Raw genomic sequence first — 27,541 nt, 5'->3', positions numbered from 1 at the left:
TCAACTTTAATTTACGTACAATTTATTATTGCTTAGAAGTTGGGCATTTAATATTCATAAAATATACTTTATACAATTGAGTATAGAAAATAAATAAGTATACAGTAAACATATCAGATTTTGTGTATTTAAAAAATAAATAAATGCATTTTTCACTTCATGCTGATATTGAAAATCGTGTTGTATCTTAGTACAGTGATATTTACAAAATAAAATAATAATAAATTAAAAGAAATAAATTGGTGGACATAATGAAAAAACTAATTGATCATCACTACTTACATAATACAAATATGCATAGTAAGTCAGTTGCAACATTTAACTATAACGATAACCGAACCATTTTCAGTAGTCAAATCGCCGATGTGAGCAATGCGCGGCAAGTATACGGCTGGTTATGGCTTGGTTATCTTTGTAGTTAAATAATGCAAAACAATTAATTGCTTGAGATTTATTTTTTCAATATTTTAATCTTAATTCTACGACTATTTACACGGTTTAGGTCATTTTAATTATTATTTAGAGATAGGATACTTGTTAGGCCTTACTATATTGCTTTTTTGATTTCGAAAGGAAAATTAAATCAAAATTAATTTTCCTAATACACGAATTTTGGCGTGGAGCTGAGAAAAAATATATTTAAATTCTATGGTGAACTTGTCGAGATTCAATTGAAAGTTTCTCATATAATAATAATATATTTACGACTGTTTTTTCCTCGCGGTTTCACCCGCGTCCCGTGGGGACAACTGCTCGAACCGGGATAAAATATAGCCTATGTTATTCGGGAAGAATGTAGCTTTCCAACAGTGAAATAATTTTTCAAATCGATTCAATTGTTTCGGAGCTTTTTGGGTGCAAACAAATATTGATTCCTCTTTATAATATTAAGTATGGAAGTATAATTTTGTCACTTTTTGAAAATAATTTACTTTATTTAATCTTAGATCTACTATCTACATATAAGTGAGATTTTCATAATATTAATAATTTAGCCAACTATAGTGTTGCCACACAAAAGAATCATTCAGCAAATTCTTCCATTTCCAAACTCTGGTGTTGCCGTTTCATATGATTTTTCAAATTAACATTTTGAGTAAAAGACGCATTACAGAGCACACATCGAAATTTCTTCTCATTACTATGAGACTGCATGTGAACTTTCAAGCCTCTTAAACGTGGGTAACTTTTCCCACAGAATTCACAGCGAAAATTTCTTTCCCCGGTATGTGTTGCCATATGTTCTTTCAACCGAGATGGTAGATAAAATCTTTTATCGCATAAATCACATTGGTGTTTAAATATTTTTAAATGGTATCTTCTGTTATGTTCTCGCAATGATTTTCGACTGTCATAAGCCCTATCGCAATGTTCGCAGGGAAACATTCTCTGTTCTCCATGGACTTCTATCATATGTCTATACCTTAAAGAATACGAGAATAGCACTTCATCGCACTTGTAACACTGGTAAGCTGGTTCCTTCTTATGTAATTTAGACTCATGTAAATACCTACTATGCTTAGACTTAAATACTTTCCCACAGTCTTTACAAGGGAAACTTTCTTCGACTTTCTGATGAGTTTTTTGATGTAAAATTAGCATTCTTTCTTCGAAATAATGTGCCCCACATATATCACAGATACAAGTACCAAAGTGTTCGGCCATATGTTTTTTTAAAGCATGAAAAAAACTGAAACTACTTTTACATTCAGTGCAAGTCAAATTGTTGACTGTTAAACGGAATTTTAGGAAATCATTTGACGTTTCATGTAGAACTTTCCCATGTGTGATAGTGAGGTGATTTTTTAAAGTATCGATATCGGTAATTGATAAAGTGCAGAGTCGGCAATCGATTCTGAAAATATCGACTAATAACAACTTTTTATTTGCGATGCAATCTTTAAATTTACTAGGGTCGTGGGTTAATGTGTGTTCTCTAAGTTTGTTCGGGTCTGTAAAGACTTCTCGGCAGTATATACAGTAGTAATCGCTAAAGGAAGTATCGAATGGACAAACGTATGAATTCTCGACTATAACGATAGTGTTGGCGAAAGATTTCTGTTCGGTATCGATATGTTTTTTCGGCGTTTCTGGGAGTGGGTAGACTGGTTCTGAAATGTAAAAAAAAATATTTATATAGTGTTTGCTTTTTCTTTTAATAATGGGGAATACGAATTACGACACTAACTAGCTTCTGGCGACGGTTTCACTTGCGTCTCAGAGGGACTCTTCGATCACACGGGTAAAAAGGACCTACCTAGTAAATATGTTATTCTGACATACCTATAAGCTATATTACTGCTAAGTTTCATTAAAATCCATTCAGCTATTTCCGGGTGAAGAAGTAACAAACAGCCATATAACTGTTACAGCCTTTTTATCGTCCCACTGCTGGGCTGCGGCCTCCTCTCACACGGAGAAGGATTGAGCATTAATCACCACGCTTGCTCAATGCGGGTTGCTGATTTCAGACTATATAGTCCAGGTTCCCTCAAGATGTTTTCCTTCAGCTATAGGGATTTCTGAGGATGTGATGTACGTTTGTAAAGGTCTTATTACACTTGACTACATTCAGTCGTCTAAATGATTCAGTCACTAAATTCAGTCAAATGTATTCGCATTTAGGAACGTAGGTTTCACTAATTTAGAAACCTAATTAGGCTACTAAATTTAGTTAAGTGTAAACGCCTATTTAAACCTGAGCGATATTCGCCGCCGCTGTGGGTAGAAGTACATACCGCGCGGGTTTCGCTCAGGTATTTAGTATCAAGTACCGCGGCTAGAGCGACCTGAGCGATATTCACTGCCGCTGTGGGTAGAAGTACATACCGCGCGGGAGCAGCGGCATGCATCCCGAACATCAACAGTAATATTATCGCATACCCACTGGGTTTCCTCTGCCGCAGGTGGTAGCGAATACCGCTTAGGTCTGAATAGGCCTTAATAAGTGCTCGAGAGGTTGGTTCTTTACCTTCCTCCATGTGAGAGGAGGCCTGTGCCCAGCAGGAGAACGAATGGATTTTGATGAAACTTGGTAGTAGGTAATATTGTGTAGATTTCAGAATAATATATGAGCTTCCATTCCCGGCTGTCATTGACATCCTTGGCAGTCGTTACGGGTAGTCAGAAGCCAGTAAGTCTGACACCAGTCTAACCAAGGGGTATCGGGTTGCCCGGGTAACTGGGTTGAGGAGGTCAGATAGGCAGTCGCTTCTTGTAAAGCACTGGTACTCAGCTGCATCCGGTTAGACTGGAAGCTGACCCCAACATAGTTTGGGAAAAGGCTCGGAGGATGAGGATGATATGAGCTTCCATGCGTCCATGTGTGCGAAGGAGATCCCACAAGTGAAACCGTGGGAGGAAGCTAGTATTAGAAATAAGATCGAAAAATGTTATAAATACCTATAAACTCCTCAACAGTTTGTCTGGTTTGTCTTTTGCTAATCTTCTCTTTAACCGTTTCTCCATTTATTTTCTTCTTGCGTTTAGTAGTTTTTGATTTAGTTTTAGCCTTTTTCTTTTTAGGCGATTTCTTCACTGGTTTTGGCGATTCGCTTTTTACACTGTCTATGTCTGGAATATTGATAGAAAACATAAATTACGGTTGAAAAATACTTTACGTATACTTTTACGTTATTTTTAAAAGTAAATAGTTTAAAAATACGGTCGTAGGTACAGTGTGCACCTGATAACTTTCGAGTTTAGATCCATTTGACGCCACAGGTTTACGGTCCCATTAATGAGAATGGGAAATTCAAATTGAAGCTACTATTCTAATATATTTGAAATGCGGTAAAATATGAAACGACTCATTATGTTTTTTTTTATCGTGAAAAGTGCTAAAATTAATTCGATTTTTGAACTATTACATCAATCGTACTTATGGAGTAGAATCTTGAGCGCTGACATTCACCTGCGCAGAAGTGATTTATTAGCAAAGAACCAATCCTGAGTGACGGCTATGACGCGATGCACTGCGGGTCAATCACCGCTTTAGCCCGCCCCCGCGCCTCACGAATACCACAAAAGGGACCCAATAAATTACTTCTGTGCAGGTGAAGGTCAGCGCTCAAGATTCGTGCCGATGATTATAAGGTAGTATCTCACCATTATCCTGGTGGGCTCCATCATCATCCATCTCTACATGCATGTCATCCACATCAGCTGGTGCGGGCTCATCCATCGGAGTATACTCCTCAATTTTCACTTTCACTTCAGGATCATCCTTTAATTCACCATCTGAAAATAACAGCCATAATGTGTGGAAAATGTTGTTATTACTGCATTAATTTTGTTTTATTTATTTATAATACTTTTTGCACAATCAGTACAATGGCGGACTTAACGCCTTAGGCGTTTTCTCCCAGTCTACCTTTGGGTGGTGGGGAAATAGCAGTGGTAGGTGCAGTTTTTAATATAGTCTACATGCAAAGACAAAAAAAAATATATAGAATATATGGATAATAATACATAAACATAATATATATACATATATACATACATATTACATTTGCCATGAGAGACAAAGAAATAAAAAAGAAAAGAAAACAAGCTATGGTAGCGATTCTGCCAATTTCTTGTGGATGTGGTCGCATAGTTTCTTTTTATCGACTGTTAACCAACCTGATTATCTCCATCGTTATTATCTTGTTCACATCTTGTTACTTTTTTTACACATAACTAAATATGTAATGTGGTATCGTTTGTTTTTCCAAATAAAATAAAAATGATTACTTTAGTATAGCGTTTTTCAACAAAGGTTCGCGAACAAAATGAGGTGCTAAGATCTAATTTAGTAAAAAAAAAAATACAAAATATTATTTACGAAAAACAAAATGTTAACTAAATCAATGAAGACAGATCTGTGTGTGTGTTTAGTATTTCCGACCACATGTAATACCAAATCATGGGGAACGGCCAGTGAACAAGAACTATTAATCTCCCAAAGAAAAAAGGTGATTAACAAGGTGGTGGCAACGATGGATGGTTTGTGTGAAAGTAGATATGGTAAGAAAGAATGTTACTTGTGAGATGACGGCAGATAGAAGAGTATGGAAGGAGAAAACATGCTGCGCCGACCACAGATGAAATTGGGATAAGGGCAGGAGGATGATGATGACGAAAAAAGGTGATTGCTTATAAGTTTAACCACCATGTGTCAATCTGTGGCATAGATCTTAAACGGATGAATCAATTCGAATGCTTATTTTTTAGTTCGTAGCTAGTCTTCCTGGCCTGATTCTTAGACACGCTACATCAATATTGGCTAAGCTTTTTCAAAGTTATTTGCAGTTTTTACCTTCATGGACCTGTATGTTAGCATTAAGTAGTTTCTCCTCGCAGTGCAGCACCTGTCGGCGGAAGGCGCGAGCGTCGCGCAGCCGCACCACGCACGTCGCGCAGATCAGCCGCTCCGACTCCGCGCCCTCCAGGTGAGACAACTGCCAATGTTACAATAGTAGGAGTCAGCTAGCTGCACAGGAGATATTATAGTGCACCACGCACGTCGCGCAGATCAGCCGCTCCGACTCCGCGCCCTCCAGGTGAGACAACTGCCAATGTTACAATAGTAGGAGATCAGCCAGCTGCACAGGAGATATTATAGTGCACCACGCACGTCGCGCAGATCAGCCGCTCCGACTCCGCGCCCTCCAGGTGAGACAACTGCCAATGTTACAATAGTAGGAGATCAGCCAGCTGCGCAGGACATGTTATAGTGCACAAGTTTTTGTGTAAACACAGGTGCACTCACTATTCCTTCACTCTCATCGCGTGATGCGACAGCATGTATTCAATTTAGTCTGGCAGGTAACCCCTGCCTAAAGACTGATGACTTAATATAATATGAATATAGTTCTTAGTAGTAGTAATTGCTCTATTTCTATGGTAATTAATACTTAGTTAAAATATCTCTGATGAGGGATAATAAGAAGTTAAGTTAAATAAGTATTAGTTAGCAAAACTACAGTCTTCAAATAATTGTCAAATATGCTAACTTATGTTTAGTACCCGATTGATTATATGTAGCAAGAGCTACAACTATGACATACCCCGTGTGTCGGCCTTGCACCAAAGGTGCCTAAAGCCGGCCCCGAGTAACTAAACTGGCCTTCAATGGTCTAGCAAACGATTTACTACATTTTTTTACTTGAACCCAGGCGCCAAAAGTTGCCACGATCACCGCACTTCTTAAACCCGGCGTTACATATATTAATTCCAGCACACATAAATACCTAGACTCTCAAAGATCTTTTACTGTACCGTATGCCCTTAAATTAAGGACAAATATGCAAGAAATTTACTTACAACCAAACCAAAACAATCCACGAACATTTCTGAATAGATCTCCCTTTGCCCAAGAAACTCGTATTCTACATTCAAAAGGCGGCATTTCTTCAGGGCTCCGCAGCATCTGCACAGGCCAGGGTCCACTATGGGACCTTTGCGGCTACTTGTAGCCATTTTTATGCAATTTTTTAATTCAAATAATTACTATTTACTATCAAATCGACCAAAAACATTTCGGAAGCATTTTGACAGATGCCAATTTATTATTGACTTTTGACAGCTATTTTAGTGATGTGCTTTGCTGTTTATTTTAGACGATTGTTTAACAAAAAAACCGGTATTACCTATTATGATTCAGCTACTCGACAATAGATGGCGCTTTTTACAATAACATGACACAATTTGTACGGTGGTGATCCCGCACATCAAAACATGCACGTAATTTTAGCAAACGCAACTAAACCTTACGCTGCTAATATTTATGTTCAATTTATTTATATTAGATGAGATACTTTAGTGATTCTGTAGCATTCAACACAGAAAGTTTTATTTAATTTCATATCTTCAACCAGGGCCCCGATTCTCCTAATTTTACTTAAGCGTCATACGATTCACGTTCGACTCGATTCGACTGAGATCCAATCCCGACTCGATTACGATTGAAGCGTATGTGGCATTCCGCTATTTTTTCTTTGAAATAAACATTTTTATCCTTTTCTGTCATTCAATAATGAATCATTTTGTCTGCAAATGATTTACGATTGCAAAATGATTGTACAGCAAACTACCGTATAGACCAAAATCACCAAAATAGCAGACCAATCGCACACCAATCAAATGTCAATCGAATACGATTGGTCTTTTATGAATAGCAGAATGTCCGATATGGTTAAAACTGCTATTGCGATCATATTCGATTCGATTTCTATTCGATTTTGACAATATTAACTTAGGAGAATCGGGCCCCTGTCTACACAATTGAATGTGTTAATTTATTTTTATATCAATAAACATACTTTTATCAGATATTTTCTGCGAAAAACATGGGGTACAATAAATAAAAGACAACTCAAGTTGATAGTTTTTAATTTTATTGTTATCAACTACCAGAATATTACGCGTTATGAACATTGTCCGCAAAGTTTGAAGAGTAAATATTTACTTGTTATGAATTGGTTTTCTATTCTACACATCAAAACACTGATATCGGTACTATAGGGAAAACTTTGTGGATATTCTATTGTAACAATTTTGATTAGGATCCATGTTAAATCGTATTATTATTTATTTTACTACAAACTTACAAAGAGAGTAAAAAATAATGACAATAGGAATACATTCGAGTCATTAGAGACACATTCTTACCTAATTTCGTATACAAAGCAGTCAGTCAGGAGAAAGGTTACATACAAATTGGAATGTTTTTACATAGATATACTTAACTACTTTACTGTCCACGATGCAGAGACAATAGTTAAACAATCGGTGTGCATCACATATGAGTCATGAGACAGGGAAGTTATTAAGATGTATTTTACAGTCGGTAAAAATTGTGGTCTACTAGCTTATGGTTAGTATTTATATTAATGTCATGCATGAAAGAACAAGGTTGATTTCTCCTTAAGCTCCGTTAGAAACCTCAAAGATTTCACATAACTGGTAGACTACTTTCTTAGCCGACTATACCAAAAGAGAATATGTTTCAGGGAACACCAATCAGTATAAGATTTCACAACGTTCAGCTAACATCAATGTTATCAAAGGTTTAAAGAATCATTTATTAAATTGTAGCATTCCAAAAACATCACGTTATATCACACCATTAGGTACAGTGCCGCACAAAAGTGGTTTGGCACCTTAAATACCTTCTCAGCCTTTCAATTTTACCCTGTTCCATACACTTTGAGTGTCACAATGACCACTCAGTAGTCAGAACTCTCAGACAATTTTCTTCGAAGACATTTTCAGGAATTAATAATTCCTTTAAACAAGTTAAAAACCAGTCAACATTAATTTTGATTACTTAAAGCTTTTCCGAAATTTCTTACTTTTGAAGTAGAAGAAGACATGTTGCGTCGAACCCAAATAAAATTGGGACAAGGGAAGGAGGACGATGATGTAGGTATACATTATAATATATATTTAATCAACTTCATAAATGCCAGGGGAAACCATTGATTTGCCCCAATCAGCGGAGAAGTTCTCATCCTGACGATCACCATCCTCTCTCTCCCAATTGGACTCATCAAGGGCCAAAGGCTCATAAATCTGATACGACAAAAACGTGCGAATGAGTAGCTGGCGTTTTTCACCTTCAGAGATCTTGTTGTTACGGATCACGTCACTTAAACTGTCAAAATTTACCCAAGCAACGGAGTTGACAGCAAATGGATGCACATCGGCGTGATTATCAAACATTCTCCAAGTCGGTATACCAATATGAGGAATTACTCGAACAACTGGATTAAGTAGAGCATCAATCTTGTAATTAAATAGAGACAATGTCGTTTCGTACATGTTTTTGTATTGTACATATTCCAGTTCGTATGTTACATCTGGCCAGCAGTTTGCAAATTCTTCTCTGATTGATTTGTGGCATGCGTCAATTGTTTCCCAGCGTGCTTTGAGCGTTCGCTGCCATTCTTCCATTTCATCTTGATTCTGAATTCGATCTATGTTAATGCTTTTAATGTCGTTTTCTAAGTCCTTAAAATGGGAACGTTGTTGGTTAATAAGCATATTTTCTGCAGCGCTTTCAGGCGCACGTGTCGCTGTGTCTCCTTCACCCGCGACTTTCGACTTGTACTCGTGTAATACAGGCAAAATAGTACCATACTCATCTTTGACTTTCTTAAAGACATTTCCAGTAAAATAGTTGTCATCTTTAGTCTGAGCTTCGACTAAAAGATGATTGTTATCATCGAATATTGACCACAATTGTCGAAGAGCATTGATTGACTTTTGCGCGTAGTCCTCCCGCTCCTGGCTTAAGCTTGCCAAATCAGTTTCAATGGCTTTGTCTATATTGTCGAATGTTTCAGCAATTATTAGTTGATTGGAAATTAGGTCTTTCATCACGAACTCGAGTAGGCCCCTCATTGTTAATTGTTAACTACCTACTTTATGAAGGAGTAGTTAGGCCGCAGAGTTTCTTCCTCTCAAGTAGGAGAGTTGAATCAAATGATTTCCGTAAACAGATATATCTCTTTTTTACACTTTTATTTGTCCTTGTGTTCGCAATATCCACAAGGATTAACACTCAGATTTTGTATTTACACACACTGTCTCAAGTTTCACTTAAAAATTCACGAAGTTGTATATTATTGAGCACTTCATTCAGTACAAATATGCAAATTCAAGGAGGCGAACAAGGAATAAGTTCCATTATCCTGTAGGTCCATCAAAAATCGATAAAGTGAAAAAACGGAACCTTATCGCTGCGCGCGCAGACTCGCTTTGCCCAACACTAGCGCACCACCGAAGCGCCCGATGGCGTCGCCTCGCGTTTGTTTCAAGAAAATAAGTAGTTTTAATATAAATTCGCCTAATAATCTAAGTTAGTTGTTAATAATTAGTATGATAAACATAATTTCTGTGAAAATAAGTTAGTTATACGTAAAAATGGATGCAAAAACTTCGGAATGGCGAGCCGGGCCAAATGTTTGTCGTTGTTGTTTAACCGAGGGGTGCTACAAGGACATTTCCACCGAATATTTTTGGATGGGAAAGCGTGAGGTTTACGCTGAAATGCTGGCGGACACCTTAAACGTTTCAGTAAGTGTTTTTTTAAATAATTTATCGATCCATCTCTGAAGACGCCACGGCATCCATTTTCTTGGTGAAGAACGAGTTTTTCTATAATCCGACTCATTTGTGAAGGCTAATGTTTTGTTATGAATACTCCTTGGTAGGGGCTATTGTCGTTGGTCGGATTCTAAAATCGATTGAGCTGGGCTTATGAAGATGCTTGATTGAATGCAATTTTAATAAAACGAATTTTTGAACTGAGAAAATGGTCAACATTAGTTTTGTTAACTTTTATATTGCTTTATGTAGGTTCTGGATATCCCTTTGATTTTCTCAAGGTCCTCACTTGAAAAAGTATTGTTGTTAGTTGTGTACATACCCTATGGCAGAATTTTTTTTTTGTAGAAAATCTAAATGTTAACTAATGAACAACAATGACTAGGTACTCTCTCAATTATAAAAAAATGTTAAGTACACAGTATAAATTGAATGAAAAATAAACAACTTGGCTTCTTTTTTCTTCTATCAAAATCTGTTCAGCAAATCCCAATATAACTTATTGCAATGCCACAAACTCACTAACTACCTCTTTATATGATATCATCCATAGTATTTATAGATAAATAATAAAATCACATAGAGTAAAATTTTTATATTTTACTAGCTTTTGCCCGTGGCTTCGCTCCCGTCAACTGACTTCTCTACTTTACTCTATTTTTTTTTCATAAGAACCTTCTCCTGACAATAACAAACACAACAAAAAAAGAATTAGCCAAATTGGTCCAGGCGTTGTTGAGTTATGCGCTTACCAACACATTTTGCGATTTATTTTTATATTATAGATTTAAACCTTTTAATTGGACAGTACAATTTTTCTGCTTAATAGTCATATAATTTTCTTTTGCTTCATAGTCATATAATTATTATCTATATTTTTTTTTCATCAGATATCATACTCCCAATCCGGCGGGCCGAACAGCAACAGTCGTCTCATCTGTGAACTCTGCATATCCCGGTTACGAGATGCCTCTGACTTCAAGCGTCAGGTGCTGGAGTGCGAGAAGTCGTTCACGCAACACCTGGACGCTGGCGCTTCTAATATTTTGGAACTTGATGGTAATAAGAAAGAATAGCCTTTGTCTCCAGTTTCTATGGGGACATCTTGCTCATGGATAAAAAGTAGCTTATATGCTATTCAGATATATCGGGTGTGTCGTTCATAATCACATTAAATGAAATTGCGTTAGTATACTGGTTAATATATGTCCATTAATACAAAGAAAAAAGAAAAATACGTAAAAATAAAAAAATGCATTTTTCAAACAAATTAAATAGAATAAAAATGTGCGAAAATTAGAACACCATATAAAAGTCAGTCATTACAAATAACTGAAATTCTCCCTTGAAAACTGACAGCTGTCAACTGATCAAAACTCCTAACTTTATCTCTGCTTTACACATGATGTTGTAAATTATAAAAACGAAAAATGAGTCCTGTGGTTAAACCACTGAATGGATTAGGTTATTTTTTTTACAATTCGCCGTAGAATATCATAAAGTATATGCAATAGGATTTAATGTGATTGTGAACGACACACCCTGTATATTACTGTTAAGTTTCATCAAATCTGTTCACATTTGTGTGTGTAGAAGGGGTGTACTACGCCGAATCGAATAACAAATAATCGAATATCAATTGATCGACCACTATAAATCGAAATTCTAAATACTCGAACATTCATAATATCGAATGGTTATTAAATCGAACATTCAATACATCGCGCAGTCAATACATCGAGTGTTCAAAATATCGAATGTTTGTTTGATCGAGCGTTAAATGCATCGCATACTCATCCTATCGAAAAATCTGTATTTTTTATGAATACAAGAAAAACTCAAAATTTTATAATAAAACACATTTTAATATAGTTTTTATTATTATTTAATATTTTTTCAATCGCATTATCATCCCTTTTGCCTCTTCTTTGTAAAGTAGGTCTTCCCAATCCCGCGTTTGCCTTTTCAATTCATACAAAAATTTTTAATGTACCTTTAAAAGATAAGAATTAAAGAATAAAATGTGATTTATTATAAAATTTTGACTTTTTCTTGTATTCATAAAAAATACAGATTTTTCGATAGGATGAGTATGCGATGCATTTAACGCTCGATCAAACAAACATTCGATATTTTGAACACTCGATGTATTGACTGCCCGATGTATTGAATGTTCGATTTAATAACCATTCGATATTATGAATGTTCGAGTATTTAGAATTTCGATTTATAGTGGTCGATCAATTGATATTCGATTATTTGTTATTCGATTCGGCGTAGTACACCCGTGTAGAAGTAACGAAAAATATTTCACAATATGATCATGTAAGGAAATAGGTGAAACATACAAGATTACCCACTTCATTTTCTCTGCGTGCAACTTTCCAGACCCGTAATGACGTATGGCCTGTCTGTGCCCAATTGGTTGATGGGTCTAAATAATTTCGGCATGAAATCATTTATTTATTTGGGAAACATACAACAAAATTAAACAGGATAGGTAGTTTCAGAAAGTCTTAAAGTTTCATAAGTTATTGAGCAGAATACGGTAAAAAAGTGCATAAACTATATCTAAGAAACGAACTATCTTTTACATTTTAACACTAGCTATTAAAATTATTAATACCTTTTTTAGGGTTCCGTAGCCAAAATGGCAAAAACGGAACCCTTATAGTTTCGTCATGTCCGTCTGTCCGTCTGTCCGTCTGTCCGTCTGTCACAGCCGATTTACTCGGAAACTATAAGTACTACAGTGATGAAATTTGATGGGAATATGTGTTGTATGAACCGCTACAAAAATATGACACTAAATAGTAAAAAAAACAATTGGGGGTGGGGCCCCCCATACATGTAACTGAGGGATGAAATTTTTTTTTTCGATGTACATACCCGTGTGGGGTATCAATGGAAAGGTCTTTTAAAATGATATAAAGTTTTCTAAAAAACATTTTTCTTAAAGTGAACGGTTTTTGAGATATCAGCTCTCAAAGTCGTAAAAAGTATGTCCCCCCCCCCTCTATTTTTATAACTACGGGGTATAAAATTCTAAAAAAAATAGAGGTGATGCATGCTAATTAACTCTTTCAACGATTTTTGGTTTGATCAAAGTATCTCTTATAGTTTTTGAGATAGGTTGATTTAACTGTAATTTACGGAACCCTTCGTGCACGAGTCCGACTCGCACTTGGCCGGTTTTTGTTTTTTTTAACGACGTCAAAAATCATCAAATGACCCCTCCCGCTGTGGGTTAGCAGCAGAGAGGGAGTGTCAGACTCTTACTGACTAAAAACCGTCGTGTTCCGTCATAGGCCTTTTGTGTACCAGGGCCGCGGTATCTCTTTCGAACAATCCGCAGCCAAATCTAGACACACGGCAGTGTGTCCGCCAAGTTCGAGCAAAAAAAGCGACACACCGGCCGTGGGTTATATTACACGAACCATTTCGGGCCAAATTCGACCCCCTGTAACTCAAAATCTATTTTATTTACGCATATCAAATTTCTAGTATCTATTGAGTAACATCATTAAAAAGTAACTATTTTTAACTGAGGTATGTGTATGGAACTTGGTACTTATTCAGATCTCACTTCTTTTATAGGCGAAGCATTCCCATATTATCGAACTTGGCAGTCTTTCACATTTTTGTTTTGGGTGGGATTATTAATACCTCATTTTGTTTGTGTGCATAGTAACGGTGGAACCAGCAGACTCGGATGTGAAGTTGGAACATGTGAAGCAAGAGAAACAGCTCAGTGATGATGACGATGACTTTGACGACCGATGTGGCTTTGACGATGATGATGATGATGACCGTGAGTATGATGTATTGATTCTTATGAACTGTTGTATCTGATTGTAGTAGGGGATTAAATAGAAGTTATATCTGTAATTGGCGCAACCTTTTGTTTTCTGTGGGGTTTTTTTTTTGTGTTGAGTCAATAAATTCAATTTCTAAAATTATGGCATGAAGACTGGACAAGCTAAATCATTTTAAAAATATGGTTGAATTTTCTTGATGTTTCTCAACCCTGCCTACTTTTTGGAACCATACAATTAGTGTAACATTAAGTCAAACTTGCAACAACTTGAAATATGTTGAGGAAGTTCTAGCTATTCCCCATTGCCTTAGCTATCTCAATAAAAACAAAAAAGAATCTTACTGAAACCACACTCAAGTTAACATCATCTTCTCACATTTCAGTTGACGATCAACCCCTCACGAAATTAGCGACTAAAATACCCAAAAAGGAGACGGTAGACATACTAGATCTCCTAGACAACTCAAAGGCTACCGAAAAACGGAAATCTTCTACCAAAACCAAGGCAGTTCCCGCTAAAAAGACCAAATCTGTGAAGAAGGAACCAGTTAAAGCCGGAGCTAGTAAAGTTGTGGCTAAAACCGATAAGAAGAAGAAAGGTAGGCATCCGTTTTTTGATTTCTTTAGGGTTGGCACGTTGAGTTGCTGAAGATAAGCTTAGAAATTAAATTTTTGGGGCGTTTTCTGTTATCCATGAAGGTATTTATTCAGCGGTTTTGGGTTGTATATGTTTTTAACTATGATAGTAGATAAGCCACACTTGTATGCATAAATTTACCAATACCGAAACAATATCAAAATATAAACACAATATACATTGTACAATAAACCATAAACAATGTTTTGATTTAAGAATTTTCAAAAGATTGTTGAAGATATAATTACAACTACCTTCCGCCCGCGGCTTCGCCCGCGTAGAGTTCGGTTATATCGCGTTTCCAAGAGAATTCTTAAAAAATCCAGGGATGAAAACTATCCTATCAAGGTCAACTCTATCTCTGTGCCAAATTGTATTAAAATAAGTTCAGTGGTTTAGACGTGAAATCGTAATAGACAGACAGATTTACTTTCGCATTTATAATATTAGTAGGTATTAAGTCTGGTAGAAATACTATATTACTTATCTTTAGCAACTCTGCTTACCAATCTATCATTTGTCAAGTTAGTTACTGGTTTATTTTCATTCCCATCTCATGGGAGCTACTCCGCGCACCCGGTTAAACAGGAGCCTATATCCTTGCTCAGGCTATATACCTAGACTATCTGTACCAAATTTCATTTAAATCAGTTCAAAAGTCTTACAGAGGTACTTTCATATTTATAAATATTAGATTCTACATGCTTGCATAAGTATCTAATATCATTTTACCCCATATATTTGACACTCCCAAAGAAAATTATTCGTATAAAATTCCAGTACCTAACTTGTTCAAAAATATATATTTTACGAGAAAAATATCATGTGCATGAATAGTGTTAAGGTAACATATGGATATGTCTCACTAAACATTTCGTTTTACAAAAAATAGATGATAGAAGAATCAATATGGGTTTATCTAAAACCATATTTCAGTATTTTTTACTTGAGTTAACTCTATTTATAGTTATCGGCATGAATCTTGAGCACTGACCTACATCTGCGCAGAAGTGATTACACTATAGCATACACTATAGCACATGAGCGAGAGTTGAATACAGCTGTCGCGATTTCTAATCCCATTCTTTATCGGCACGGGTAGTACAAGTTATTGAAATAAAATCACAAATAATCAATCAAGACCATTCTTTGACAGATTGGTTTTGATTTGACAAGGAACCCGAACGTCTCGTTAGTTGTAGTAACTGATCACGCCTACCGTACGTTGCTTGAGCTACAAGAAGGCGCCTGTGACCTACCTTCCTTATGGCATCTCTGCTATATTTCCTTCCTCCTTGTATATAATAAGCCAGCGGTTCCCGAATTCTTTTGGCTTCGGAACCCTTTTCGTTTCACCATTTTTCGGCGGAACCTTAGCTTAAGTAAGAAGTAAACTAAAGACGTAAAAACACTTAGGTACGGCTCGTGGCGTGTGGTAGCGCACCAAATGGTTATATGGTTAGAGACATATTCATTATACTCAGGCGTAGCATGGCTATCTGCCACACGGGCCAGAAAACAATTTAACCGCCCTTGAATTTGTGTATTATGTGAATAGTTTTCAGTTTGAAGACTGACAAAGTAAACGCAAAAAGAAATAGATTGGGTTTGTACAGGTGCGAGGCGAGCGAGCGCGATTTTTTTTAACTAAAAGAAGAAGTTCCAAGCACCCACTAGCATTGAAAGACATTCAATGGTAGCCGGTATCGCGAGCGAAGCGAGCGCGATTTTTTTTTAGTTTAAGTACCTACACAAAATAAATAAAACCACTGTAAATTAATAAGGTCTCAAAAAGTACAATATCCACACAAAAAAGGAAATGCAAATGAATAAGCAGCTAGCGAAGAAAGCGCTATTGCTTTTTCTGAACCAGAGGAATAAAAAATAAACATCAAAGAAATCTCGACGGTAGAGCGCGAAATTTTTTTGGTGTTGGATACTTGAGCAATTAAATGAACATAAAACCATCATACGTAACATGGAGTCGCGAGCGAAGCGAGCGCGAAATTTTCGGATTCGCGGAGGTGCAAAAATTGGAAATAATGTCACACTTTGATTCATGGTAAAAATAGCCACTGGAAATACTCGTATGCCGTGTCATTTCACGTCCTGTCAAATGTATCAAAACGAATAATCCTGGCAATGAAATAAGCCCAAAAAATGCGGTGATTTTTGTCCGACTCGCTACCTACTTGCAGATTGCCGAAGACCTGGAGGTATTAAGTTAATCTACAATTTGTAAAAAACGGAATTAAATTATCTGCTGCCGTGGCCTTCCCCCGCCACTTGTCGCGAAAGTACGAGACTTACACTCCCGAGTGGTACCCACCTACATGGTGCCTAAATGGAATTTTAGAATGCAATATTTAAAACAATTTAATTGAGAATGTATAATAATTTAATATTGTCAAAAGTGAAACGATTTACCATATGGAAATCTTGAATTTTCCACGGAACCCCTGAGTGCCTGTCACGGAACCTCAGGGTTCCGCGGAACCCCATTTGGGAATCACTGTAATAAGCCATATTATTTCTTGTCATTCTATATATTGTAAAACGAATGTTAGAGCTGATTATATTTAAGTAATTTTTGTGTCATATTATGTGTATTTTTGCTGTTTTTTCTGTGTATTTTTTTCAGCGTTTTAGGAAAACAAGAAGATTTGCAGATGGATTGTAATTATATTTTTGATGTTGGGCGTTTTATTGTGAAACTGATTTTGCCGTGGATCTAGAAATTATAATTAACCTTTACAAACTCCCAAACTTTACCTCTTTATAATATTAGTAGAGATTGAGTATAATATATGTCATGTATACACTTTTGAAAGTAAATTGGTCCTTAGGTTCAATTCCTAAGAAACATGTTGGTTTTCAGGTATTTTATTTTAAAGAATTATTGTCATTTTAAAAGATTTTTTCATGAAATTAGTGGGCTCATTGCTCAGTGTGAATCACTTCCCTCAACTGAAAAAAAGTAGTTGAATTCTGTGTACCAAATTTCATTAAAATCAGTTCGGTAATTTGACGTGAGAGCCTGACAAAAAGACGGATTAATTTCGCATTTTTATTTTGAGCAAGGTTTGTCTGTTATTTGTCTTTGAACAAACAAATAAAAAGTCTATAATTACTTACTATCTTTTTATCATTTTTTTTCTACATTTATGTGAAAATCGTAAATCCTATTGTCTTGAACGAGCAGCGCAGCGGGGTTGCAACTTACTGAATCAATCTGGGTTCGATTCCCACCTTAAGTTAATTTAGTTCGACTCTTCGCTTCGTATTGCAGGTAAGTTTTCTTATTCTATATTTGTGAACATTGAAATTATAAGTAAAAAAGCTTTTAATTAAAAAAATATCTGAAAAAATAAAAAGTGAAAAGAAATATTTTTTTTTTATTATTTTATTAAATTAATGTATGTTTCAATGTTCGCATGTATATTTCAGTGTTATTATAAAGAGCTCTGAACTTTTTTTAAAATTACATACTTTCGTATTAAAATTTTATTTTTTGAAAATATTTGAGACATATCCATGTGTAGGCTAAACTGCCTTTTTAGTATTTTGAAATAGTGTGAAAAAATTATAAAAAAAAAACATTTTTGAAAGATAAAAAGTTTTTGATGTAAATATTTCATATTATTATAATGGTTTAAGAAATAATAATATGGAATTAAATTTCCTAATAATTGACTTCTTTCACGCTATTTCTTATGCTACTTTAAACAAAAATCAATAGTACTTTGTCTATACAATTTTTTTCTTGATAATTAAGTTTTTCTAAGAACAAATTACTATTGATTTTTGATATCACATATTCGCACTTTAATTAAGCTAATTTATACATGTTCTTTTCTATAAATATACCATGCATTTACGGGGTTTATTCCCTTTTACAATAACTGAAGGCTACCTTGCCAAAACTCTATAAACTCTTTGAAAATATTAAATAAACTATAGTCAACATGGTTGATTTTACGAGTGAATCTTATATCTACTTCATATTTTGAAGGTATTTTAATAACTTAAGATTTAACCTAGTAGGGACATTAATAAGTCCGTAGGTGATTTCTTAGTCGTGACTAAGAAAAAGTATTATACAAATAAGAAAATACTCGTTAAGTTTGTAAATTTATCGGTAATTAAAACGGACAAGAAACCCAAGCATTGCCATACTCAAGACAACCTTAGAAGATAGAAGACATTTTCAAAAAGTGTGGTCTACAAAAGAGATTTTTCTTTTTTAGCGCAAAGTTACGATGCTGCGCGCGCGAACGCCGAGGTCATTATCAGTAGCACAACCGCATACCCTTTCAGGGTCAATGACAAGTCTATACTCTGTGTCTACTGCCAAGAGCTGTTCGAAGACCCAGATGACTTCAGGAGACACATGGACACTGAACACGACTATTTCAGCATCAAAGTCGCCTTCCACCATCTTCCGAAAAACGAATTCATCAAAGCCGACCTCACAAATTTACGTTGCAGGGTTTGCCGTAATGGGTTCCCCAACTTAGATGCCGCTTTGGCACATATAGACTCAGAACATGGAAGGAAAATCGATCCAAATGCTAAACTTGGAGTCATGCCATACCTTTTGCATAAAGACGTATTTAATTGCGCTGTCTGCGAGAAGAATTTCCCGTCACTATTCCATTTAAATAGACACACTATAACCCACTTTTTGAGCTACGTATGCCATGTTTGTGGCAACAGCTATGTAGCCACAACGGGTCTTCTAAGACACGTGAGATCCAAACATCAAAACTATGAGGTCTCTTGCAAGAAATGCAAGAAAGTTTTCCCGAATATGGAAGCTAAAGAGAAGCATAGAAGGACACAGAAGTCTTGCTTGCCTTACTGCTGTCCTAAATGCCAGGAGAGGTTCTTGGATTGGAAGATGAGGAAACGCCATATGGAAGTAGCTCATGGCCAGTCGAAGAGGATACATCGCTGTGCCGACTGTAATATTGATTTTACGAACGAAAGTGTGTATTATGATCACTTTAAATTGCACCACTCTGAAGATTGTGCGGTTTGCAAGCATTGTGGCTTGAAGTTCTTGTCCGTTTACCGTTTGAATCGGCATATTGCTAAACATAATTTGTGAATGAACTTTATAGTATAGGTATTGTTAATTGCGCACATTTTATCGAGTTTCTCACTTATATAGGCGTAATTTTAGGACTTACATATACGTATAGTGAAAGATTTTATTCAAATAGTAGTCGGTATTGAATCATATTTTGGGCTTAAAATTATCGAAAGATGGTAAATCTGTGTGCCAACCCTTTTTTATTCATATTTTTTTTATTTATTTAAACTGATCTTTATGAAGCAATTTATCGCTGAAGCGATCATATTTTTATTTATTTACAGAAAATTTTAATGAATTTAGAGCCCATTGTTCAATCATCATAACACTTCTACGTGAGGAATAAATATGGCGGTTTGTCATATTTTCTATACAAAATCTGTCAAAACGTCAAACGTATTCTTAAGGTAAAGGTTACCTGACGATTGAAAAATCGGCCCTTACAACGAATTCCAGTAATCGATCTAAACTTGGTTTTGCGATTAGGGATTGCATTTTGATATGATAAAATAATTAACTTCCGCCAGCGGCTTCGCCCGCGTGGTGTACATATTGCGTGACGATTATTTACACTAAAAAAATTAAGCTTGATATTATTATTATTAGTATGTATAAATTATGTGTAATAAAATTTAAGATCAATACCCATTTACTGTATTATTTTCACTTCTTTTTGAAAGGTTCTCCCTAATCAGATGAAATTACCTTGAATATAATAGAAATTGACAAAATGTGTTAGGAACTACTTTCTTTGCGTAACCTACAAGGCAAGATGCCAAGATAAAGTGGTGTAAGGTAAAAATCGTACAATTTGCGAATCGATTAGTTAATTTTTAGAATAACTCTTTGAGAAAATTTTTACAGGCCTCGTAATCAAATCAAATCAAATCAAAACGTTTATTCGCGTTCGTGACGCACACACAAAAACGAATACATATAAAAGCTCACAAAAATAAAACAAAACAGGAATGAAAACGAAAAAAAAGAAGAGAATGGAAAAAGGAAAATATGCGTCACGATCACGCGAAATGGCCCTCGCTCAGCATATGCAGCGACCCTATGCGAGACAGAGTCGCGGCGCTGGTTTACACTAACATGTGACGTCAATCGGTCACATCAATCACTTAATGTTTTCTACCGTTAATTACCAAAAACCAAAAGTAATTCTCATACTACTTAACCTTTTTTTCTTTTGAAAAACAAATTCAGTGAAACTTAAAAAACAGTATTTGTTGACGAAAATAAACGGATAATTCTTTCGGAAGCGCTCCAGCGCAAATTCCTGTCGAACATCAATATGACAAAAGGCCATTTCTTTTTGTTCTAGACTACGATCCGTTAGCCGAAGCGAGGCAAAATGCTAAGCAAATATTGAAGTACTCTACCGCCTATCCGTTCAGGATCCCAGTTAATCAGATGATGTGCGTTTGCTGCCGCGATTGCTTCGAGGACCCTGAAGCTTTCAGGCAACATATGAGTCAAGAACACAGGAACATAACATTTGCACGCACTCTAGGACTCAATGAGTACCTCAAAGCCGATTGCACGGATCTAGGATGCAAGATTTGCGCGAAAAAGTTCACAGACCTAAAATCAGTCGCAGAACACCTATTCCTAGTACACGATAAGAAAATCAACTTAAATTTCGATTTAGGAATACAAGTTTTTGTTTTAGGAGACGAAAGATGGGTCTGTGCTAATTGCCACAAGAAATTTCCTTGCTTACGCTCCCTTTCGAGACATAATGGGGTCCATTATCATAAGTATGCTTGTGAAACTTGCGGACGAACTTACACCAGTAGTGAAAGCTTGAGAAGTCATAAACGCATCAGTCACTCCCAATACAAGATTTGTGTTAAATGTAAACAGTCTTTTACTAACAAAGAAGAATTGCAGCAACATAAATTGACAAGCTCTCGATGCTGGCCTTACGTTTGCTCTTTATGTAATGAAAGATTTCGTTCAGTCAAGCTTAAAACGGAACATTTAAGTGAGGTTCACGGCGTTGAAGATAAAAAGGAACACAAATGCCCTCTATGTCCAAAGTCTTATACCGACAATAAGTCTTACAGAGCACACTATATTAGTGCTCACACTGATGTGGAATACACTTGCGAGTATTGCAGCCTAAAGTTTCATAACGCCAGTAACCTCTCTTCACATAAGATAGTTCATACGAGGGAGAAAATTCATCAGTGTCCTGGATGTCCCAAGGCTTTCCTTAGGATTAAGAATTTGAAGCAGCATATGTGGGTACATAGTGAGAAGAAGAGGTTTAGTTGTGAACCGTGTAATAAGCAGTTTAATCAGCGAGTTAGTTGGAAGAGTCATATGAGGTCTTACCATCCGGAGTTGGTCGATTTTGAATAAGTTAGTAACGGTTTCAGTAATTTTTTTGTGGTTACAAGCAGCCTTGGCTACTACTGCACGGATTTTAGCTACCTCAAATGCAGGCAGATATTTAAATGTAACATTAGGATTTATAAGACAACTATTCAAATATTGAATGAATATTCCGCCAGGGATTTTACCCGCGACTAACTTCGCGCACCCGGATAACAACTAGCCTATAACCTTCCTCCATAAATAGTCTATAAAAAATGAAAAAAAAAAAAAAACCTGTGTCTGGGGTAAGCCCGTTCTAGCAAAGAAACAAATTCTTTAGCGTTGTAATACTAGTACAGAAGAACTTGAATAAACATTCTTTAATGTTCCCTGAATCTTGTTATCATTTAGTTAAAGACATAAACTTTCGCTCTTATATGATGCACCAATTCTGTTCATTAGGTACTATTTTATTTACCTCCTCACATTATTTGATTGTAATCAATAACCTTACGGGCCATAAGCTGTGTTACTCGAAAAATAACAAGAGAACGTGTCATTGCCATACGAACCAAAAACTATCTTACCATACGAATAAAATAATTCATTAACTTCCAAAGAAGTACCATTTATCACCAACACCATGAACGAAGAAGAAACGAGGAGCAGTTGAATGACTGGGCATTTCTTTTTGTTCTAGACAAGCAAAATGACCCGAATTTCATCGCTAAACGGAACGCCGAGCTTATAGTGAAATATTCAACCGTTTACCCCTTCAAGCTGCCCGAAGATAGCATGGTTTGTGTTTACTGTTGCGAAACTTACCCCGATCCTGCCGAGTTCAGGTCTCATATGGACGAAGAACATGATACTTTCAACCCCAAAATGGCTTTCAATCACTGCTCAGAGGGATTCATCAAAGTTGACTGCACTAATATAAACTGTCGAATATGCTTCAAACATTACCAGAATTTGCAACAAATCGCTGAACATTTGCACAAGGATCATAATAAAGCCTTAGATTTGAATTTCGAAGTAGGACTCCAACCCTTCAAGTTGGAAGACAATAAGTTTTTCTGCGCCATTTGTAACGCTAAAACATTATGTCTAAGGCAACTTAGCAGGCACACACAAGTCCATTTCTGGAGGTACACCTGCGAAGCTTGTGGGAAATCTTACGCAACAAACACAGCACTCAGAAATCACATAAGATATTCGCACATCGGCAGCGAGAAAATTTGCCGAAAATGCAAACGGACTTTCAGCTCTAATGAGGAGAAACGAAAGCATTTGAGTGAATCGCCGCGATGCTGGTCGCATTTATGCTGCATTTGCGGTCAAAGATTCATGTCTTGGCACGCGAAGCAAGCCCATTTAGCGGAGTGTCATGGCGTCGAGAAGAAATCTTACGTCTGTCCAGAGTGTGGACAAGTATTCCACGAACGGAAAAAGTACCGGTCACACTTTAGACTGTCTCACACAGATGATAATTACGTTTGTTCCTGTTGCGGTATGAAATTTGAAACAAAGAAGATTCTAGAAGAACATAGGGTCTCACATACCATGGAGAAGTTGTTCCCCTGCACAGTTTGTCCTAAATCCTTTCCTAGGAAGAAGAACTTGATTCAGCATATGTGGATACATATGGAGCACAAACGCTTTGAGTGCAAACTTTGCAATAAGAAATTTAACCAAAAAGTCAGTTGGAGAACCCATATGAAATCTTACCATCCGGATTTGGGAGATTTTGAGGCAAAAAATAATAATTTAAAACTCATGTTTTCTGTTTTGAGCGAATAACTTGATTTTTTTATAGTATTTTAATGTTCTGTTATTTTATATTTATAAAGTGTAGTGTTACTGGTGACTAGTCGTTGGAATAGAGGGCCAGTCATATAATTTAGAGTCTAGTTAAATCGCATTTTACCGTCTTCCAATAAGACCAGTTGGGTCTAAAACTTAACGATTTTCATTTTTAATGGCAGCTAAATTACAAGCAAAGACGTTTTTAGTCTGCATGTAATCTCGTACTATAGGTTACATACTTAATTGACTAGTGTCAATAATATCACAGACCAAAAAAAGTGATATCGGTCGTTTCTTTTTGTTCTAGAAGTAAATCCGATGTACGTCGCGCGACACAACGCCAAAATGATGATACAGTTTACGACGGCTTACCCGTTCAAGCTTCCAGAATCTTCCATGGTTTGCGTTTATTGCTGCGATAGTTTCCCTGACCCGGCTGTGTTTAGGGACCATATGCGCACAGAACATCAGGATTTCAAAGTCAAAATGGCATTTAACCACGTTGGCGAAGGAGCGATTAAAGTTGATTGCACAGATCTCAAATGTAGGATTTGCTTTGAAACCTTAAATAACATAGAACAAGCTGCGGAACATCTTTACAATATACACTGTAAAAACGTGAACATCAATCACGATTTAGGCCTTCATCCCTTCAAAATTTATATGAACAAATACGCGTGTGCAATGTGTTCAGAAAAATTCTCTACTTTAGCGCTGTTGAGCAAACACATACACACGCATTTCGTTAAATACACTTGTGATACGTGCGGGAAGTCTTATGCCATGTACACGTCACTGCAAAGTCATTTAAGATTCACCTGCTTCAGTGAATCCCAAAAAATCAAATGTAGAAAATGCAAAAAAGTCTTCCTCACCCTCTTAGAAAGGAACAATCATTTAGAAAAATCTCTGAGATGTCGACAACATGTTTGTAACGTTTGCGGAGATCGATTTGTTACTTGGAACATGAAACAAAATCATATGAAAGCTACTCATAACGTGCCTCAGAAATCTTATACCTGTCCGGAATGCGATATCGTGTTCAAAAAACGCGATTATTTACGCTCACACTTCATAACTACGCATACGGATGATTATTACGAATGTTCTTACTGTGAAAAGAGGTTTGATAGTGAAACTAATTTGAAAAGACACCTCGTGATACATACGGGGGAAAGGAACTTCATATGTACGGTTTGTTCTAAGGCTTTTCCGAGGAAGTCAACCTTGGATCAGCATATGTGGATCCATAGTGAAGTGAAGAAGCATGAGTGTAAGATGTGCGATAAAACTTTTAACCAGAGAGTAAGTTGGAGGACGCATATGAAATCCAGACACCCTGAGTTGAGCGCTGGGTGTTAAAAGGTTGTGTACTTTGTCATAGTTTTATTTACCTACTAAGACCTACTCATACAGAGAAGGAATAGGTGTTAATCAGCGAAAAGGTTGCTCAAGGCGGATTGCCGATTTTGGATTTTTAAAGTCCAGGTTTTCTAATGATTATTTTCTTCACCGTTATTCAGTCATTGGTGTCCAAGATGTGCTAAAAAAGTAATATAGGTACTTGCCGCGTAATAGAACCTGCACACTCGCACTCGAACGGCTGCATGTCAATCTGTCGTATTTTTAAAAGTCAATCATATGTATATTTACGTAAAACGAAAATTAGTATCCGGACTTTTAAAATTATGTTAATGAAACAATCGAAGTTTTTATCTAAGCACTATTTCGCGGTCTCTTCTCTCTACTTTAGTATTCCTTTAAATTAAGTACACTGGGCTGTAAATTAATGACGTTAATTAGCACTAATACATAGTGACCAATGTCTCTTTTGTTCTAGACAATAATCCGATGTACATCGCGAAACGGAACGCCCAGATCGTTGTACAATATATCACCGCTTACCCGTTTAGACTCCCGGAGAGTGCAATCGTTTGTGTTTACTGCTGCGAAAGTTTCGATGACGCGCCGCGCTTCAGGAAGCATATGGAAGACGAGCATGATGAAGTCAACGTCAGGGTAGCTTTCAGTCACCTCCATGAAGGTTATATCAAAGTTGACAGCACAGACCTCCGCTGCAGAATATGCTCACAAACCTTCAACAACATCGAAGAGGCCGCGATCCATTTAAGTACAGCCCATAACAAAAATATCGCTTTCGACCACGATATAGGACTCCAACCTTTTTACATGCAGTCCGATAGACTGTCTTGTGCAGTTTGTCACGCTAAATCCTCAAATATTCGAAGTTTGAGCCGACATATACATAAACATTTCTTTCAATGCACCTGTGAGCTTTGTGGCAAATCATTTGCGTCATCTGCCTCTTTGCAAAAACATCTCGAATTCTCCTGCAAATTAGTGCCAAAACAGCGCCGATGTAGGAAATGCAAAATCATTTTATACTCGACTGAAGATCAAAAACGGCATTTCGAGGCTTCTAGAAAGTGCAGACAGCATCTATGTCCAGTTTGCGGAGATAGATTCAGCACTTGGAAGATAAAACGCGCTCATATGGAAAAGGAACATGGCATACCTACTAAGGATTATCCGTGTCCCGAATGCGATCTTGTATTCACAAAACAGAATAAATTCAAAGCTCATTTCACGATAGTACACACAGATCAACACTTCGAATGTCCCGGTTGCAAACGTAAATTTGACTCGAAATATGTTCTGAACAGGCATATGATAGTCCATTCAAACGAGAGGCTTTTTTGTTGCGATATTTGTTCCAAAAGTTTTCCGAGGAAGTCCACTTTGAGACAGCATATGTGGATACATAGTGAGGTTAAGAGGTTCGAGTGTAAGATTTGTGTTAAGCCGTTCAATCAGAAAGTTAGTTACAAAACCCATATGAAGTCTTATCACCCGGATTTGGGGGAAATTGGGTAGTTTGTTTTAGGCAAGCAGCTTATAATCTTCTCCAATTATTACCAAATCGGTCCTGCAGTTTTTGCGTGAAAGAATAACAAACAAAAATCCATACATTCTCACAAACTTTCAGATTAATAATATTAGTAGGATTATCTCTCGAATCCCTCTTAACATCATCATCATCTAGTTATTATTTTTCCAACTATGTCGGTATCGGCTTCGAATGTTAACGGATGCAGCTGATTACCAGTTTTTTACATACATATCTGACCTCCTCTACCCAGTTACCCGAGTTACCCGATACCCCTTGGTAAGACTGACTGTCAGTAGTTACCATAGACCTACTTGTGTTGTTTGCGACTACCATGCGTTGCTTAACCTTATGATCGATCAGCTTCTTTTGAATATCTGAATCATTCTACATTACGATAAAAAAGTGATTTTTCTTTACCACAAACTTAAGAGACACTTCTAAAAGATAGGAATGGAATAACAATACATTGTTTTTAAGTCAGACAATTCTGTTATTTTAAACAGAATTATATTCATTTCTTTTTGTGTTAAAGCTACTGTACTGTAATTGTATAAGTTATTTTGTTTTATCCTAAAGTAATTATTTAAATTAATATTGTTTTCTGTATGTAAAGATGGCTGTTTATGTTATATTGAAAATTATATTCGGACATAACGGAAAATGTATGTGTAATAGAGTTTTATGTTTAATTTTAATTAATATTTATATTATTTTAGAGTGTGTTTGGAGCTTATGACTAATATATAAACACCGAATCTTGGTTCTAAGCTACCTCTCCACCAATTTTCAGCCGGTTCAGTTGTTATTGAGTAGTAAAGAACTCCCAAATTTTCAGGTTTTATAATATCGATAAATCGA

At 36.3% G+C, this 27,541-nt stretch overlaps 2 protein-coding genes across 19 annotated transcripts in view; one reads left to right on the top strand and one right to left on the bottom strand.

The window, feature by feature from the left end:
* Positions 1–36: 36 nt before the first annotated feature.
* Positions 37–6,529, bottom strand: LOC124644278 (gastrula zinc finger protein XlCGF26.1-like). Its single transcript, XM_047183547.1, has 5 exons — positions 6,307–6,529; positions 5,300–5,441; positions 4,108–4,239; positions 3,403–3,573; positions 37–2,111 (listed from the first exon to the last, which is right to left on the bottom strand). Exons 1-5 carry the CDS (start codon positions 6,460–6,462, stop codon positions 1,024–1,026), a joined length of 1,689 nt encoding a protein of 562 aa, XP_047039503.1. The 5' UTR covers positions 6,463–6,529; the 3' UTR covers positions 37–1,023.
* Positions 6,530–9,749: 3,220 nt separating this feature from the next.
* Positions 9,750–27,541, top strand: part of LOC124644294 (gastrula zinc finger protein XlCGF57.1-like) — a 43,839-nt gene continuing 26,047 nt past the window's right edge. For 5 of the 18 annotated variants that reach the window (XM_047183575.1, XM_047183572.1, XM_047183574.1 and 2 more), the window contains exons 1-4: positions 9,752–10,062; positions 10,983–11,151; positions 13,781–13,903; positions 14,293–14,508. In XM_047183575.1, the coding sequence (XP_047039531.1) occupies positions 9,910–10,062; positions 10,983–11,151; positions 13,781–13,903; positions 14,293–14,508 (661 nt within the window). In that variant the 5' untranslated portion in view covers positions 9,752–9,909. Of the gene's footprint in view, positions 10,063–10,982; positions 11,152–13,780; positions 13,904–14,292; positions 14,509–18,793; positions 20,290–20,968; positions 22,362–22,666; positions 24,054–24,079; positions 25,939–27,541 lie in introns of those variants that run through there. The other 13 variants (XM_047183569.1, XM_047183580.1, XM_047183571.1 and 10 more) reach the window with 10 other exon arrangements.

Source organism: Helicoverpa zea, chromosome 29, assembly GCF_022581195.2.
Source record: "Helicoverpa zea isolate HzStark_Cry1AcR chromosome 29, ilHelZeax1.1, whole genome shotgun sequence".
NCBI lineage: Eukaryota > Metazoa > Arthropoda > Insecta > Lepidoptera > Noctuidae > Helicoverpa > Helicoverpa zea.
Note: the sequence above shows the minus strand (reverse complement) of the source record. Positions and strands in the feature narration are given on the sequence as shown.